The 19,760-nt window shown below is 32.9% G+C and overlaps 1 protein-coding gene across 6 annotated transcripts in view; it reads right to left on the reverse strand.

The window, feature by feature from the left end:
• LOC148952356 (uncharacterized) overlaps positions 1 to 19,760 on the reverse strand; it is a 140,915-nt gene that overhangs the window by 35,929 nt on the left and 85,226 nt on the right. For all 6 annotated transcript variants that reach the window (XM_089089829.1, XM_089089828.1, XM_089089830.1 and 3 more), the window contains exons 3-4: positions 10,172 to 10,295; positions 4,024 to 4,150 (exon numbers count right to left, since the gene is read on the reverse strand). In XM_089089829.1, coding sequence (XP_088945955.1) covers positions 4,024 to 4,150; positions 10,172 to 10,295 — 251 coding nt within the window. The remainder of the gene's footprint in view (positions 1 to 4,023; positions 4,151 to 10,171; positions 10,296 to 19,760) is intronic.

Genomic DNA, 19,760 nt, shown 5'->3' on the forward strand with positions numbered 1-19,760 from the left:
CACTTAGTTTGGCAATAATACAATCGCAGGTCAAGATCTTTATTCTTTGCTCTCCCCGTAGATTTGTTTTACCCTCCTCTAGCTTTTCAAAATTGAAAAAATGCCTTTTGTTAGGGGCATTCTCATTGGAAAATACCTTGTTTTGATATTTTCATTGAAAAAAAAAACAACAAATTGACCTCATTAGAATCATCTTGAATCACATTGGAATCATTTGTTTCAGATCCATCCATTTACCAAACCAGAATCATGATATTGACATGATTTAGACCTTGTACTAGAGAATGATCTAAAATGAAATGATTCAGTAGATGGATGAAAATAAATCTCAGGTATCAAATGATAGAACAATTATCGGTAATCCTGAATTACTCAGAACACACTCGAGAAGTTTGCTGAATGTGCGATCTATGAAAACCGGTTTCATAGCCACAAATACAAATAACGGGTGGCAGAATGCATTGTACTTGTTTATTTTGGGCTATATATTTGCACATTAGGGGGTGGGGGTAAGATTGGGTTACTTTAACCCCAAGCCCCTCTAATGTGCAAATATAATAGCCCAAAGTACATTATTATATAAACTAAAGTATTATATTTTCATCATAATTTGGTACATTTCTTTAGGATTAGCCTAACTTCACTTCTTGAGTGTGTTCTGAATAATACAGGAGTAACCAATTATCGTCTGAAACTAAAACATTAAAACCGTAAAACTGCAGAAAAATAAAATATCAAAATCTTGCACATGTAACATAAACCTTAAAGGCGAGCTCATAGGACACAGCGATGTTTATTACCACAGTCTTGTTATTTTGCTTCCTTTAAAGCACACAGGAAATCAAAATAAAAACATTTTTTACCCAAACGCTCCATCTTAGGTCTATCCATATCTGAAAACCAGGATTTTCTATGATTTTTCGTTTGGTTGTTATAAAATATTAAAAGTCGGTTTCCGTGCGCAAAAAGTTTCACACGTGTCTCCAAACCGAACCGTGAAAGACACTATGCGGAAACTAAATTCAGTAAATTCGACAATGCTTTCCGCACTTAAGAATTCAAAAATGCCGCAAAAACCTGAAAATAAATTATTAAAAGAGATGTCATGAGCTTTCCATTACGCGATATTTCAGATTTATCCTCCATGAGGTAGTCTAATTGTTTATCTTGTATCTACCGCTAGCCAAAGGGTGATTTAAATATGTCTGTTACACTTGAATGTCTCACGACTTTATTTCTTTCATTGGTTTCTGAATTAAAACAATAAATTTAATATTTGTACTTTATGTGACATGAGTTAAGAAATAAAAGTGAGACTTTTGAGGTTAAATAATTGGAACAAATAAATATGACAAAATAGAACAATTAGTCTTTCCAAAAAATCTCTTAAAGATAAGTCAATAAATAAAAATTTGAAGCGTTGAAGAATTTTAATAATAAACGAATGAATACCTAGGCTAGGTTTGTAGCTATTTCTTTATAAAAACACTTCTTTCCAATTCCTATTTGTTAACAAGATGTTAGGGTTAGCCTACATTTTACTAATTCAACCACTAGATTTTATCCAATTTACTATATCTTTTATAATCTTATTCATCTAATCACTTGTTTTTTTTACCCAGTTTACTGTCAATTAATGGCTCTATTTTCCTTCTGCTAAAGTAATCGGGAAAGTTACTTTTTCTAGAGCTCCATGATGATGTATTTTTTCGCTCATTTTCTGCCGATTTTTAACACGCGTTCTTTATTTTTAAAATTGGCGAGAGCTAGTAAAAAAATTAAATAAATTGAAAATTTAGGATTTTTTTTTCATTAAAAATTGACTCCTCAGTTTTCCTCATTTCTTAGGACGTATATAGTTGTGTAAGTTTCCATTTAACCCATTTAAAGAATTAGTTTTCATCATGGTACTTTAAGATTTCCTTTCATCGATGCTTGAAATATCCTTCAAATGGACAAACATAGCTCACTGATTTTTTTTTTTAATATGGCGAAAAATTTCTCAAATTCAAATGCAGGTCCATTGCAGGTCTCTGCAAATGCAGGTCTCTGATTTTAGAGGGGCTAAGTTATGCAATTCATTAGATAGAGATATGGATTGTCTTCTAAATATGATTTTAATGGTTAAACCAGTGGTGGTTCTAGGCCTGGCCAGCGGGGGGGGGGCAGCTGCTCCCGCAATGTTTCTGACATCTGCCATTAAATTCATTTCATTTTATATGTAACAATCTCATGTTACACTCCTATGGTATACCATGCCCTCCCCCCTAGATTATAAGACCTAAAACTGCTACTGCGTTAAACTGATAGGATACATAATTAACAGACTAAAATGATATTAAATCATCAATATTAGTATTATTACCATTGTATTTTTAATTTTTATTGATGTATGTTAAGGAAGGAGTTGAGTGTTGAGTCTTAAGTTAGTGATGGCAGAGTACATGAAGTTGCAGTTGTTTTCTTTGTTAAACCCCTTCTGAGGTTAATGTATGGTAAAATTCTAGTTTCGCTACTTTTTTGCTATCTCGGAAAGGGGTTAGATTAGGAAAAATGAAACATTCAGTAATGAATACAAGGCCAAAAACATACTCTGGGAAGGTATTGCCAAGCTTCTATGTTAACCCTTGTCTGATTTCTAAGTCTTAGAAATTTGCCTACTAGACAGGTCTATCCCTATTAAAATTTTGACAAAACAACATTTTACTTTTAAATTTCAGTTATTAGATTCTTTTTCTCTGGTTTTAGCACTGAAAATACAATTCCTGTTATTAGAGTAGAATTTTAAGCCATACCAATGTTTTTTTTTGTTTTTTTTTTAATTTAGGAAATGTATTTGCAGAACTTGAACTTGAATGTATTTGAAACCTTGCAAATTGGGATTGAGCTAAGTTGTGAAGCTGAAAACAGTTTTCTTGTATTTCATTTAAGCAGGAAATCTGTTTTGCAAGGTGTCACTTTTATAACACAAAGATTTTTAAAGGTCATCAAAGGTTACTGCCCTCTATAGGGAGGAGTGTAGGTAGGTACTTCAAATACCTTCCCAGACATACTTTAGTCTATAGATCCGTCCCTGAAAATTTCATTTCCCTAGCCTAATCCCTTTACAAGATAGCAAAAAGTAGCTAAACTAGAATTTTACGTAATGTGTTTTATTTTGTGTAATGGTTTGATTATCCCTCCTCCATATCAAGCCGTGGCATTTGGAGAGGAATTGATTATTTTAATTTTTTTGCTAATAATCGATATTATATAAATTAAAAAGAAATCAATGGCTCTGGAGGATCCTTATCCTTTTTATCTTTGAACCACTGTATATAAATATAATTCAGTATGATCATTCTCTATCTGAACCATTATACAAAGCCGGACCGAGATGCAAGTGCTCCGGAGAACATTTAAACCAAGCATAAACATAAGCGATATTAGATTTTTTCACGAGTAGACAAGTCAGATTTCTCTTGAACGCGAAACTCGGCTTCACCTTTGTAACACTAGATTTTAAAGAATCTAATTTTAAATTAATTTATTCCAATATGCATATAAAAATCGGTAATTAGTAGTGCAATGTTATTATTAGATGTTTTTAGGAATTGTTTCGAAGTCTCGAGTTGGTTTCAAAGGCATTTTGAGAAAGTTTCTGCGAAAATACGTGTTCCAGGGTAATATACACTGGGCCGCTGATGGCAGATTAAATGGGAGGAGCAGTTTGTACGCGAGGAGAATGTAATAGCCAAAAATCACTGAGCCGTAATCTTACTGTATATTAATTATATACAGTGATTTGAACATGGCACCGTCAGACCTTTTTTCAGTTTTTTTCTAATGTAATTTCGATACCTTTTTGACAGATATACGTAAATAGTCATAGAAAATATTATTTGAAAAAAAAAGCATTTTAAAGTTTTCTCCGTAATGACTTCCTATTTTCTTCTTCCTATTTTCTTCATTTAACACAAAAAAATTAATTCGCTCGCAGCAATTCATACAAATGTTACTTTAAAAATGCAATCTTACGCTCACCTCTCTGCTATCTGCTGAGGGTGCCATCTCACATAACATTTCTTTGATGTCACCCTCGGTTAAAGTGGTATCCTTGCAATCCAAATTTTCGTCTTCAAAACTGCTAAAACCGTCACTTCGTTTCTCACTACAAAAAATATATAACAATAGCTTCAGAATATTGATGAGTTTAAACAAAAATCTTATATATACAATAAGTGACAGTAAGTAACTAAGCCAACGACATACCCTACCCTTAAAGATTGGTTGGCTTGGTCACGGCGAGCTGACAAGGACTAACATTGGTTCACCACAGTCAATGATGGGAGACTTGTAAATTACTCTAATTGGCTTTTATGGTTATGCATATCAGGCAATGAGTTACATTAGATGATAAGAACTACAGTTAGTTTCAATTTACAATTTTTTTCTGGGATATTTTCTTAAGAAATTTGAACAGATCATAAGATAATATTCCGAAAAAGAAAAGGCTATACAGATCAAGTCCGATTTAAACAATTTTTTTTCTAGCTTTTAGAAGTCAAAGCCCTTCGTGACAAAGAACCAGAAAATCTAAAATGAATTAGCCTACTGTTTTGTAGATCGTGTTGCCTTTTTTGTAATTTATTCTATTTAATTCAGTTTCATTGTGCATTTATCCATCCACTGGTGTCAATTGAGGCGGGGGGGGGGGGGGGAATTTGAATAGAAATTTGTTCAAAAGAAATTTGGACAGATCATAAGATAATATTCCGAAATAGAAAAGGCTATTCAGACCAAGTCCGATTTAAACATTTTTTTTTGTAGCTTTTAGAAGTCAAAGCCCTTCGTGACAAAGAACCACCAAATCTAAAATGAATTAGCCTACTGTTTTGTAGATCGTGTTGCTATTTTTGTAATTTATTCTATTTAATTCAGTTTCAATATTTAATTCATTTTATTCTATAATCCATCCAGTCGGGTCAATTGAGGCGGGGGGGGGGGCGTGATTCCCCTATATTCCTTAGCCCCCCGTCCATACTTCGAGAAATTCCTTTGGGGGCGGTATTTTCATTCATTGAATTTCATTGAAAATGTATTCATTGAAAATGCCTTTTTTGTATTTCCATTGAAAAAATTAGAAAAACAACCAATTTGCATCTCTTAGATTAAAAAACACATCCACCCAAAAAACACAAACTCAAAACGAGCAGAAATTAATACGAGTAGGGTTCAAAACCCCTATGCTTTCTAAAAACAAGAACATAATTTTTACTTGACTGAAAAAAAAATTCAAATGAATGTGCATTGTCAGTTCAATATACATATGCTGATATTTATTCCTTAATATCTTAATTAGTTTTTGATTTCTTTTAAGTTATAAAAGTGAAAACATTTAAAAGAATCTGTTAAATAAACGTGCATTATCAATTTAATATACATGTGCTGATATTTATTCTTTAAAATATTAATTAATTTTTGATTTCTTAAAGTTATTTTTTTTAATTCAATTAAATTTAAATTAAATTTTAAGTTCAAATGAATGTGAATTGTCAATTCAATATACATATGCTGATACTTAGTCCTTAAAATCTGAAATAATTTTGATTTCTTAAAGGTATAAGAGTGAAAACATTTAAAAGAAGCTATGATAGAGCATCGCTGCCTATGCCCTTATATGCCCTATAGTGCTTATATGTCCTTTTAATACCTGCATGCATATAGGATTTTCGTTCAACTGAATCTCCTCCTAAACGTTCCTTAGAAGTTCCAACTTGATGACATTAGTGTCGTTAGTTACAGTAACCGTAGAAGCAGCATTAAATGAATACACACGTTGTCTTCTGGCTAGCTCAAATCCACAACTTATGAGGGTATGAAGGTGAAATTTTCAGAAAATATTTCTGTTGTACGAATGACAACCTGCCATCCGTATGCAGGTTGTCAAAAGGGCATATCAGCAATGTCTTAGGAACGGTTTTGTGTGTGAAATTAAAACTTACAACGCTTGTTGTGGGGGATGTTGAACTAACCAAAAGACAATATTTGCATCATAATACTAATACGTCTACTCCTACAACTACTACTAAAGCTAAGACTACTACTATTAACCGTACTCCTACTGCTACTACTATATTTACTGGTTCTATTACTACAACTAATACACCTAAGGGTATTAAGGCGAAATTGTCGGGTAACATCGTCACTGTATAGAAAGAGATTAAAACGTACTTTGCTCATTACAGTTTTTCAAGACGACGTATGAGGAGTGTTTCAGGACCAGTTGATGGTATTAAGTTAACAATTGCATCGTGTGTTGAAGGGGATGTTGAAAAAAAGGTGCTATTTGCATACTGCTACTAATACTACTACTGCTACTACAACTATTGCTACGCGTGGGGTGGTTCTCTCAAATCACTTTGACTCATAAAAAGGGCACTATGACTTCCAATTTAAGACCAAATGAGACTCAGCTAAATTTAATACGATCATCCATTCCATAAAAACCTTATACGCCCCAGGGCATAACTTAAAGCCCTTGCCCCAGGGCTCTGGGGGTTCTGCCAACCCTAGAAGCACTGTCTTATGTTCTTTGGACATTTTAAACAAAATTGTCATAGCAAAATTTCAATCAGATGCTTTTGGTGAAAAGAGGGGTAGTTGGGGGGGGGGGAGTTTGAGCCAATTTTCCCAAATCAAGTCAAAATGAAAGTGAAAACTGAAAATTGAGCCATTTAGTACCAAAAAGGTAAATTTTTACCCGCTTCGTGGATGCTTGAATTATGCAGACTTATCTTAGTTTTGAAAAGATTTTCGGAGAAACTAAATTTCACCTTGGGGTAAAATTGGGTTTGGAGGCGACAAACTGAGGCCTGGGAGGGGCAATTGCATCCTCTGTCCCATAGCAAATTACGTCCCTGATTGGGGATCCAAAGCCAAGCTAATGCAGCGGCCAAGTAAGACCCTCAGACATGGGCAGACATGTTGAGGAAGAGATCGAACATCAAACGATAATCTCTACTCAAATGGGTTAGGAAGAGGTAGTAACAGAAGATGTAAAAGAAGTAACAGCTTGATGGAAAGCACTAAACAGAGTGGGGGGGGGACTTCGGGCGGGAGAGGGGATGGTCATTTTCACTCCAAGAATTTTCGCTGCTCCCCTCCCTAAATTTTTAAAAATGACTTCTTTGGTATTGTCATTGAAAATAATTTTGGTACTCCTGTTTAACATTGGCGTACCATAATTTTTTTGGTTATTTTCATTGGAAGGATAAAAAAATTGCCACCCCCTGGATTTTTAAAATCTCATTTTACCCCCCTCTAAATTTCTGTTAATTCCCCCCCCCCCCCCCCCACACTGAAATAGCGAGGGTTTGAGAAACACCTGCAGCCTGTGGTGGCTTCAGGCGAGTTAGTTCTGCATGAGTGATCAGTAGTAGTAACAGTAATCTACTTCCTTGATACTCATTGCGCTTATTTACTTTTGAGTAATTTGGGATCCCTGTTAAGCCAGACTCGAATTTTTCAAAAATAAAAAGGCAGATTCTTTCGCTAATGTATTTAAGATGAAAGAAACTACGATACACCATTTTGGTTTAGGAAGACACTATAGGTTTGCTATTCCTAAGATAACAGTTTTATCAAGCGGAAAATAAAAGGAGCTTACATTTTGACTTTTCTGTTTATCTCATAATGATTCGGTAGTCACTAAAAGAGAGCGAACTTCTTATGTAGACCACAAACAAATATTTAAATATACTCAAGGGAAAAAAGCGGTTTAAAGTCAGCCACAAGGCATTTTGCACCGCTATAAAGGAAATGAATTAGGCAATTTCCGTCAGTGATTCATAGTCACAAAGAAATAAGCCAAAAAGAACTTTCAGTCAAAGAAATTGCATGCGGCGCGCAATATTTGATACCAATGATCAAATGTTGAATTGGATATTGGTTTCAAGATAAAGTCTTCTATAAATAATTTATAATCATTGTTACATTTTTTATTATACTATGTATTATATGACGTTAACGTTATTATTAAATTAACAATAACGATGGAAACTTCGCTCACTCAGTCATACTAATTAAATAAAAATACAAGTTTTTTTCAACTGAAAGTAAGGAGCAACATTAAAAATTACAGCAAAAAGAAATGATTAAATTTATGAGGGGTTCACCCCCTCGTCAATACCTCGCTCTTTACGCTAAAGGTCGAACTGTTTCCAATTCTTTAAGAATGACCCCTGAATCACAAAGGCCGGTTAATTAGAATAAATAGCTCTTTTGAAAGTACTAAAACAACTTTAGCGTAAAGAACGAGGTATTGAATAGGGGGCGAACCCCCTCATATACGTAAGAGTTTCTGTTCGTTTTAAGTTTTAATATTGCTCCTTACTTTCAGTTGAAAAAATTAGTTTTCTAAAATTTAATTTCTGATTATTTTTTAAGTAATGCTGGGAAATCCGGAGCCCCCTTCGTAAAAAATTCCTCCATGGAAAGATCCTCCCACGTGACCCGCTCCTACCGACCCCCACCAGAAAAAATTCCCCCTGAAAACGTCTGTATACTTCCCAATAACCAATTCTATATGTAAACAATGGGAAAAGTTCATAACTTGCAGCCTTTTTTCCGGAGACTGTGGGATATTAAGTCATCTTCAAAGACATAGTTATTAGATTTTTTGACTATGCTGAACAAAATTTTGATCCGGTGACCTTGGGAAAAAAATGAGCGTGGGAGGGGGCCTAGTTGCCCTCCAATTTTTTGGTCACTTAAAAAGGGCAATAGAACTTATTATTTACGTTCGACTGAACCCTCTCGCGATATTCTAGGACCACCGGGTCGATACGTTCACCCCTGAAAAAAAAAAAAAAAAAAAAAAAAAAAAAAAAAGTAAACACGCAACCGTGATCTTTATTGTGGCAAAAGATATAATATTCCACATTTTTGCAGGTAGGAGCTTGAAACCTCTACAGCAGGGTTCTCTGATACGCTGAATCTGACGGTATGATTTTCGTTAAGATTCTATGATTTTTAGGGGGTGTTTCCCGTTTTTTTTAAGAAAATAAGGCAAATTTTACCAGCTCGTAACTTTTGATCGTAACTTTTTAGCAACAAATAAATCTCTCTATGAGAGCCAACAGATTTTTAAAACAAACATAAAACAACAATTTGGATTGATAGCCAATGGAACCTGATTCGAAAGCGAAATAGAGAGCAACTTGGCTGAAGTTTGATCTGCGAAAGAAACAGCAGAGAGGCCCGGAAACGGCCTGACGAATATTTCAAACTGATTACATCAAATATCTTATGAATTTTACAATTCATTATTGCTTTGCTAAATTGAACATATATCTAACAATTTCAATTTTGTATAATCGGCCTGTTTTGCTTTTTCGTTAATTCTGTATCTTCAGACCTCATTTGTTGATGTCCGTTGTATGGTCAATTTCTACAGAATATTATACTTCTAACAGAATAAAATAGCCTACTTTTACATCGAAAAATATCATTGTCAATATACCAGGAATCGAATATTGGACCAATTACGTAAAGAACACGATGAAAACAAAAATGTAATGATCAGTTTCTTCATTAAAAAATCGACACTTATTTAGAATCTGATAAACACGCGAGAAAGACCGCATCGAAATCTCAAAGATTCTATATGAAAAATAGATTTTCGCTGACTAGTGAGGCGTTGCTCTCTCCGTGACAAAGATTTTTTGGGGTTGAAGAGGCAAAAAAAAGGTACCTAGGTTAGGTTACGTATTTAATATATGCTATGCTTTACCCCCGCCCCCCAAATGTCCAAATATATATCCCAAATTTGTTAATAAAATATTATATTTTCATCCAATTTTGTTTTATTTCATTAGCATTAACGAAACTTCACTTATCGCGTGTTTATCGGATTCTAAATAAGTACCAAAAAATTTCCTACAGTACGAATTACACCATAAATAATAAACAATCAAATAAAAACAACGATATTCTACAATCTATAAGAAAATATTTAAAAATTTGATTAATTATAAAACTGATTCGCAGCTAGCTTATTAAGACTCATTAAGAGAACCATAAACCCCTTAAAATGCCATTTCGGCACTAGTCTCTTAATTCCGCAGGATTTTGGATTTGAAACTAAGCCAAAAGGGGAATTAGAGAAAGTGCAGAAAAAAAAACTATTTACCACTCAATTTGTTTCAGCCATGCCTCCAGACTAGATTCTGACTTAATACTATCACAAGCAGATAAAGTATCGTTTTCGTCAGCAGTATTGATTTCTTCCAGGCACTGACGTGGTGCATCTCCATCTGGAACAATGAACTTTTTGAAAAGGAAAAAAGTGTTTCACAACGTAATAAACGCTTTAACCAGATTATCGTTTCACCAATAGCCTCTTTTGTGGGAAGATAAGAGACTAAAACTGCAATTATATAATTCAATATTTGATTTGTTGAAGAAGGGAAGGAGGGGGAAAAACTCCTATATAGTAATGAAAATCATAGACGTTCTTAGAAAGACGTTTTTATATTTTCGTAAGGACAGATAGGCTGTTTTCCGATGAAAACCGGACGTTCTTGCTGCAGAAAGGATATATCTGAACGGACTGAAAAACGACACCATCTAAGTCTTCCTTTTTCTATTTGAAAAACTGTAACTGCACGTTTTTCATCTCTAATTTAAAACTTGTATCAAATACTTCTTTCTTGAAGAAAGTGTACTAAGCTAGCTGAGAAAGACATCAATCACAAACACCCAGGCTTTTTGTAATTCTACTGATGCTGCTTTTTTTCTGTCCCCAAAATAAACTGCTTGAATTTAACAGAAGAAAAAGCGTTTACTAGTTGCCAAGAAGTATTGCGCATCGTACAACTTTGTAATACTTTGCTTTAAAACCGTAAGTCGTATTTAGATACGGAACGACTATATGGAGCTAATGTGGTTAAATCGACTAACCATACAGGTAATGATTATAACCCGACGAAAGGTTGGCACAGACTGACGAAGTTTGGCCATATTGCGCTGAATGCACATATTGAAAGGTTTAAGCTCGTTGATTCTTATACGCACACATGAGGTTAAATCTTCTCCAACCCCAAATTCGTCCTATCATCATTCAGGTATCCAAGTCGTCTAATCATAATTATTTGGTCACTAAGAAAAAGTTATAAATGACTAAATGACAAGCATGAAAATTATACTTTTAAATCTTTGGAAACTTGGCTTTAACTGAACGCATTCAACTGACGCACAAAGTTTTAGTTCTATAGAAAGCATACATACCTGCTGCATTATTACTACTACTACTAAAACTACTCCTATAAAGACTATTTTGACCAATAGCATTATTACCCCGACTTCTTATACCACAACTGTTGCAAATACTACTCCGACCAATATTATATTCCTGTCAGATCACTATTAGGCCTACTACTACTACAACTAATACTTCTACACAGACTACTCGAACCACAACAAATTGTAATATGACTACTCCTGCTCCCAACTGTTTATGGTCACGGTAGTACTTCCATCGTGAGCGCTTCTCCCAAGACTGCTAAGCTGCTAGCACCATGCAAATGTATCTAGTCAAATTTAAAACGAACAGAAGTTACTACAACTGAATAAATGGAAACAAAGGTAAAAATAAATTCAAGAGAATATTAAAGTCAAGCTGAAAACCACCAGAAATTACCACAAATAACAGTTCGGTAACTGGCATTCTCAAGCCCCCCCCCCTAAAGTCTAGAGTGCCATTTATGATTTAATGAAAACTATGTAAATTTTTAGCAACAGATTCCTTTTATAACGATTTCATTAGTAGAATGCTAATAATGAATTCTGGGACTTTATGTTCCTTCCGGTTTTTCTGGTAGGTAATTCTATTCTACAGGGGCATTACACCCTTTCAAAGAGAGTGAGTATCCTCTCACATAGCCTTATACTTCTGGGACTTTATGTTCCTTCCGGTTTTTCTGGTAGGTAATTCTATTCTAGAGGTCATTACATCTTTGCTAAGAGATTTACGTAATTAATTAAACCTGTATTATAAAACCAGCGCGTCTTGTTTCGAGTTTTAACGGACAAGTTTTTGAAAAGCAGACAGGTTTTTTTTGTTTTTCATTTGCGAAAAAAGGTTAATAAGTGATTGGAAAATTTTTTAATGATTTTACAATCGGAAATATTTCATTAACCTTTGCAAAAAAAAGGGGTAATGAGATTTGCAAATTATATGAGATACCGTGATTATGCACTGTATAATGCACAAGTGATGTTTTGGAGCGTATTGTCAATTTAACGAGAAATGACTGAAAAGTATTTTGAGGGAGATGGGTCGCATGAGAGTTCAGTTAAAGGGGGTACAGTTACACGGGGGTTTCGGTTATACAGGGGGTTCAGTTGCACGGGGGTTGAGTTAAATTGGGATTGAGTTCCACGAGAGTAGTGCTTTGTCGTGGTTTAGCTTGTCAAAGTTACATTCTCTTGATCTTTCAAAGTTCACTTTGATTTTAGTTACATGGGGGGTTCAGTTGCACGGGGGTTGAGTTAAATGGGGCTTGAGTTCCACGAGAGTAGTGCTTTGTCGTGGTATCTTTTAAAAGAGCTTTAAGGGGTTTGAGAGACTCAGTTGCCTGATTCCGTGTGGTTTTTCTTTACTTGGTGGTCATTTGTTTTATCTTTTAAAAGAGCTTTACAGGGTTTGAGAGACTCAGTTGCCTAATTACGTGTGGTTTTCCTTTTATTGGTGGACAATTAAATCGAAATTTTTGTTTTATATAAGTAGTTTTTGTATCTTTTAAAAGAGCTTTAAGGGTTTTTAGAGACTCAGTTTTCTGATTCCGTGTGGTTTTTCTTTTCATGGCGGTCATTAAAAACGAAAGCTTTGTGTTCATTAATTAGTTTTTGTATCTGTTTATAGAGCTTTAAGGAGTTTGAGAGACTCAGTTGTCTGATTCAGTGTTGTTTTTCTTTACTTGGTTGTCATTTTTTGTATCTTTTAAAAGAGCTTTACAGGGTTTGAGAGACTCAGTTGCCTAATTCCGTGTGGTTTTTCTTTACTTGGTGGTCATTAAAAACGAAATTTTTGTGTTAAATAAGTAGTTTTTGTATCTTTTAAAAGAGCTTTAAGGGGTTTGAGAGGCTCAGTTGCCTGATTCCGTGTGGTTTTTATTTACTTGGTGGTCATTTGTTGTATCTTTAAAAAGAGCTTTACAGGGTTTGAGAGACTCAGTTGCCTAATTCCGTGTGGTTTTTCTTTACTTGGTGGTCATTAAAAACGAAATTTTTGTGTTAAATAAGTAGTTTTTTTATATTTTAAAAGAGATTTTAGGGGTTTGAGAGACTCAGTTTCGTGATTCCGTGTGGTTTTTCTTTAATTTATGGTCATTAAATACGAAATTTTTTTGTTAAATAAGTAGTTTTTGTATATTTTAAAAGAGCTTTAAGGGGTTTGAGAGACTCAGTTGCCTTATTCCGTGTGGTTTTTCTTTACTTGGTGGTCGTTAAAAACGAAATTTTTGTGTTAAATAAGTAGTTTTTGTATCTTTTAAAAGAGCTTTAAGGGGTTTGAGAGACTCAGTTGCCTTATTCCGTGTGGTTTTTCTTTACTTGGTGGTCATTAAAAACTAAATTTTTGTGTTAAATAAATAGTTTTTGTATCTTTTAAAAGAGCTTTACGGGGATTGAGAGACTCAGTTGCCGGATTCCGTGTAGTTTTTCTTTACTTGATGGTCATTAAAAACGAAATTTTTGTGTTAAATAAGTAGTTTTGTATCTTTTAAAACCGAAATTTTTGTGTTAAATAAGTAGTTTTTTTGTATCTTTTAAAAGAGCTTTAAGGGGTTTGTTGGGATGTGTAGTTTGCTTTTAGGACTTTTCAGAGCTATGATTCTTAGTCTCTCATAGGCGTTTGTTGTCTGAAACTTCTAGTTTGGGATGAATAGTTTGCTGAGAAGTTAACTTTTAGTATTTTATGGTTTTATGTGCCTGAAATCATTAATTAGAATAGTTAACTAGCTGTTTAGCTTTTCAGACATAGTTTTTTCGATGTTCATGGGTGTTCGGGTCCTGGAGGGTTTTTTGACTCCTTCTCTCAATGAATTCAGATAGTTTTAGGACTCGTCCCCCTAGCCATAACTCCATTCAACCTTGAGTGAAGATATAAAAGTTTGATGGAGTATTTTTATACTTAACAACTACATTAATAACTTCCAAGATGATAGGACAGTATGACACAGAATTTATCAGTTACCGAGAGTTCAATGACTCCTCCCCACAATGAATTCAGATGGTTTTAAGACTCATCTCACTAGCAAATTCTTTCTTGAATTCACCTGCCGGATAAACAAAAAGACATTTCGTTCAAGAAATTATGACAAAATTCTAAGTAAGTAACAAACTCTTAATTGTTTTCACGACTTAGATATACGGTGTAGAAATTTAATTCAAGAAATTATGATGAAATTCTCAGTAAGTAACAAACTCTTTTTTATTGATTTCACCTCTTGGATATACAGTACAGATACTTCATTCAAGAAATTATGAAAAAAAAATCGCAAGTAACTTTTTTTTTCTCTTTATCACAAACAAGTTACGTGCACGCACGTAACCTCATCTAAATTACCCTTAAAAGATGAAATAAAGTTCCGTTGACCGTGAACGTCTCTCCTGATTCGTACCTAAGAAAACAGTTTGGTTGAAAGCATAGAGTTTTTGTACTGCTTACTGTTTGCAATGTTTAGGAACTAGAGGGGAATCTTTAATCATTTGGACAGGTGCCAAGTATTCGTAATGCACACTTTTTGCAATGTGTAGAACCCATTGGGGGATCCCCGCTCGTTTGGAAAGGCATGCAAATAGCATGTAGTTTCAAAACGTGTTTATTACTTACTTACAAATATTTTCATAATTTCTTGAATGAATTGTACTCTATGCTTGTCCCTGAGACACGATGTGGCTTCTCATTTTTCGATAATCAGGCGATTTTCTCAAGCTCTTTTCTCAAGGTCATAGCTTTTGACTGACAACACTAACACCAAAACTTAAACGGTCAGAAATAGAGGCTGGGCTGTTTCCAAAGATTTAGCTAAAAAAACAGTCTGGTTGAAAACGTGGAGTTTTCGTACAGCTCACTTTTTTGCAATGTGTAGGAACCGGTGGGGTTACTGATAAATTATTCATAATCTATTTAATTAAATTTCTACATCGTGAAGCTAATTTAAAATTGTTTGTGATAAAGAGAAAAAAAAAAGTTACTTACTTGCGATTTTTTTTTTCATAATTTATTGAATTAATTATATCTAATGAATATACAAGAGGTGAAATCAAAAAAAAGAGTTTGTTAATTAATGAGAATTTAATAATTATATATGTAATTAAATTTCTGTACCGTATATCTAAGTCGTGAAAACAATTAATAGTGTGTTTATTACTAAGAATTTTGTCATAATTTCTTGAACGAAATGTCTTTTTGTTTATCCGACAGGGGAATTCAAGAAAGAATTTGCTACTTAATTACAATTTTTTTAAAATTTCTTTAATGAAATTTCTGTATTGTGTATCTATGAGGTGACTTCAAGAAAGAATTTGTTACTTACTTACAATTTTTTCATATTTTCTTAAATGAATTTTCTGAATTGTGTATCCAAGAGATGACTTTAGGAAAGAGTGTGCTACTTGCTTACAATTTTTTCATAATTTATTAAATGAAATTTCCGTATTGTGTATCCAAGAGTTGACTTCAAGAAAGAAATTGTTACTTACTGAGAATTTTTTCATAATTTTTTGAATCAAATTTCTACATCGTGTATCTAAGTCATGAAATTCTTGAATGGAATTTCCGTATTGTGTATTCATGAGTTGACTTCAAGAAAGAAATTGTTACTTACTGAGAATTTTTTCATAATTTCTTGAATTAAATTTCTACATCGTGTAGGTAAGTGAAAATTGTTTGTGATAAAGAGAAAAAAAAGTTACTTACTTGCGATTTTTTCATAATTTTTTGAATGAAGTATCTGTACTGTATATCCAAGAGGTGAAATCAATAAAGAGTTTGTTACTTACTTACAAATATTTTCATAATTTCTTGAATGGAATTTCCGTATTGTGTACCCAAGAGTTGACTTCAAGAAAGAAATTGTTACTTACTGAGAATTTTTTTCATAATTTCTTGAATTTAATTTCTACATCGTATATCTAACTCGTGAAAACAATAAAGAGTTTGTTACTTACTTAGAATTTTGTCATAATTTCTTGAACGAAATGTATTTTTGTTAATCCAACATGTGAATTCAAGAAAGAATTTGCTACTTAGTTACAACTTTTTCATAATTTCTTGAATGAAATTGTGTATCCAAGAGTTGACTTCAAGAAATAAATTGTTACTTACTGAGAATTTTTTAATAATTTCTTGAATTAAATTTCTACATCATGTAGCTAAGTGAAAATTATTTTTGATAAAGAGAAAAAAAAGTTACTTACTTGCGATTTTCTCATAATTTCTTTAATGAAGTATCCAAGAGATGAAATCAATAATGAGTCTTTTACTTACTAAAAAATATTTTAATAATTTCTTCAATGAAAGTTCCGTATTGAATATCCAGGAGTTGACTTGAAGAAGGAAATTTTTAGTTACTGAGAATTTTTCAATAATTTATACATCATTTAGCTAAGTGAAAATTGTTTGTGATAAAGAGAAAAAAAAGTTACTTAATTGCAATTTTTTCATAATTTCTTGAATGAAGTATCTGTACTGTATATCCAAGAGGTGAAATCAATAAAGAATTTTTTACTTACTTACATATATTTTCATAATTTCCCGAATGAAATTTCCATATTGTGTATCCAAGAGATGACTTCAAGAAAGAAATTGTTACTTACTGAGAATTTTTTAATAATTTCTTGAATTAAATTTCTACATCGTGTATCTAAGTCATGTAAACAATAAAGAGTTTGTTACTTACTTAGAATTTTGTCATAATTTCTTGAACGAAATGTCTTTGTTTATCCAGCAGGTGAATTCAAGAAAGAATTTGCTACTTACTTACAATTTTTCATAATTTCTTTAATGAAAATTTCTGTATTGTGTATCCAAGAGGCGACTTTAAGAAAGAATTTGTTACTTACTTACTTACAATTTTTTTCATAGTTTCTTAAATGAAGTTTCTGCATTGTTTATCAAAGAGGTGACTTCAGGAAACAGTTTGTTACATGCTTACAATATAAATATTATAAAGAGAAATGACGGGTTAATATTAAATATATTTATTGATTAAATTTATTAACATATTTTTTTTTGAGAAAAAAAAAAAAAACAACAACAAATGTTTACATAAAAATAGTACTTAGAGTTTACTCTTAAACATCCACAAACGATGGTCCTATGATATAGAATAGTTTTTAACATGTCTTATGGATTTATCACGATCAGGTATGTTCTTAGGTATCCACTGTGCGAAGAACCTAACCTCGTCTTCAGGACGGTGATAATACCCTTCAAATTTAGGACACTTAAACTCTTCTAGATTGAAAAGTGGAATCCTAGGGTCACACTTTTGAATTAAAACTTTATCTGTAGGTACATTGCCCTTTACGTAGAGTGCTTCAACTCCGAAAAAGCTGCAAATTTCACTGACTTCCTCCTGGATATTTCTCAGTTCCTGACCAGTGTTATTAAGTGGTGTAATCACTCTATCATAGAATCCCAGTCGGTTTATACAACGTAAAGTAGAACTCCACAAGCTTTTATCATACTCAAACAGATTATAGTTCACTATCCAATGATAACAGTCGATTTCTTCGAGATCCATAGACAATAATAAAAAAGCACATACGAATATAACACCGCAAGATGATTTTTTCAAACTGATAAATTCGGTTTCATACAGTCCTATCATCTTGGAGGCTATTAATGTAGTTGTTAAGTAGAGAAATACTTCATCAAACTTTTATACCTTCGCTCAAGGTTGAACGGAGTTATGACTAGTGAGATGAGTCTTAAAACCATCTGAATTCATTGTGGGGAGGAGTCATTGAGCTCTCGGTAACTGATAAATTCTGTGTCATGCTGTCCTATCATCTTGGAAGTTATTAATGTAGTTGTTAAGTAGAAAAATACTTCATCAAACTTTTATATCCTCGCTCAAGGTTGAATGGAGTTATGGCTAGGGGGACGAGTCCTAAAACCATCTGAATTCATTGAGAGGAGGAGTCATAAAACCCTCCAGGAACCCAACACCCATGAACATCTAAAAAAACTATGTCTGAAAACCTAAACAGCTAATTAACTATTCTAATTCATGATTTCAGGCACATAAAACCATAAAATACTAAAAGTTAACTTCTCATCAAACTATTCATCCCAAACTAGAAGTTTCAGACAACAAACGCCTATGAGAGACTAAGAATCATAGCTCTGAAAAGTCCTAAAAGCAAACTACACATCCCAACAAACCCATTAAAGCTCTTTTAAAAGATACAAAAAAACTACTTATTTAACACAAAAATTTCGTTTTTAAAAGATACAAAAACTACTTATTTAACACAAAAATTTTGTTTTTAATGACCATCAAGTAAAGAAAAACCACATGGAATCAGGCAACTGAGTCTCTCAATCCCATTAAAGCTCTTTTAAAAGATACAAAAACTACTTATTTAACACAAAAATTTCTTTTTTAATGACAACCAAGTAAAGAAAAACCACACGGAATCAGGCAACTGAGTCTCTCAAACCCCTTAAAGCTCTTAAAATATAAAAAAAATACTTATTTAAAACAAAAATTTCGTTTTTATTGAACTCAAATTAAACAAAAACCACACGGAATTAGTAAACTGTGTCTCTAAAATCCATTACATCTCTTTTAATAGATAAAAAAACTACTTATTTATCAAAAAAATTTCGTTTTTACCGACCCTTAAGTAAACAATAATCACAAGGAATCCGAAAACTGATTCTCTCAATCCTCTTAAAGCGCATTTAAAAGATACAAAAACAACTTATTTAACACAAAAATTTCGTTTTTAATGACCAAAAAGAAAAGAAAAAAAACACGGAATCAGGAAACTGAGTATCTCAAACCCCTTAAAGCTCTTATAAAAGAGACAAAAACTACTTATTTAACACTTTCGTTTTTAATGACCACCAAGTAAAGAAAAACCACACGGAATTAGGCAACTGAGTCTCTCAAACCCTGTAAAGCTCTTTTAAAATATACAACAAATGACAAACAAGGAAAGAAAAACCACACTGAATAAGGCAACTGAGTCTCTCAATAACCTTAAAGATATTATAATATAAAAAAAAACTACTAAAATAAAAAAAAAAATTCGTTTTTAATGACAACCAAGTAAAGAAAAACCACACGGAATTAGGCAACTGAGTCTCTCAAACCCTGTAAAGCACTTTCAAAAGATACAACAAATGACCACCAGGTAAACAAAATCCACACTTAATCAGGAAACTAAGTCTCTCAAACCACTGAAAGCTGTAATAAAATAAACAACCACTAATAAAAGAACACACAGCTTTCGTTTTTAATTACCGCACGGAATAGAAGAACCACACATAATCAGACAACTGATTCTCTAAACATCTTTAAAAAAAATTTAACGGATACAAAACAAAATATTTATAATACACAATTCATTATTAATGTACACAAATAGAAGGAAAATTACTCGGAATTCGGAAACTGATTCTCTCTAATCTTTTAAAGCTCTAATAAAAGATACAAAAACTACTTATTTATCACACAAAATTCATTTTTAATTTGTACTAA

This window comes from Artemia sp. Qi Xiang Cuo, chromosome 5 (assembly GCF_049724085.1).
Source record: "Artemia sp. Qi Xiang Cuo chromosome 5, ASM4972408v1, whole genome shotgun sequence".
NCBI lineage: Eukaryota > Metazoa > Arthropoda > Branchiopoda > Anostraca > Artemiidae > Artemia > Artemia sp. Qi Xiang Cuo.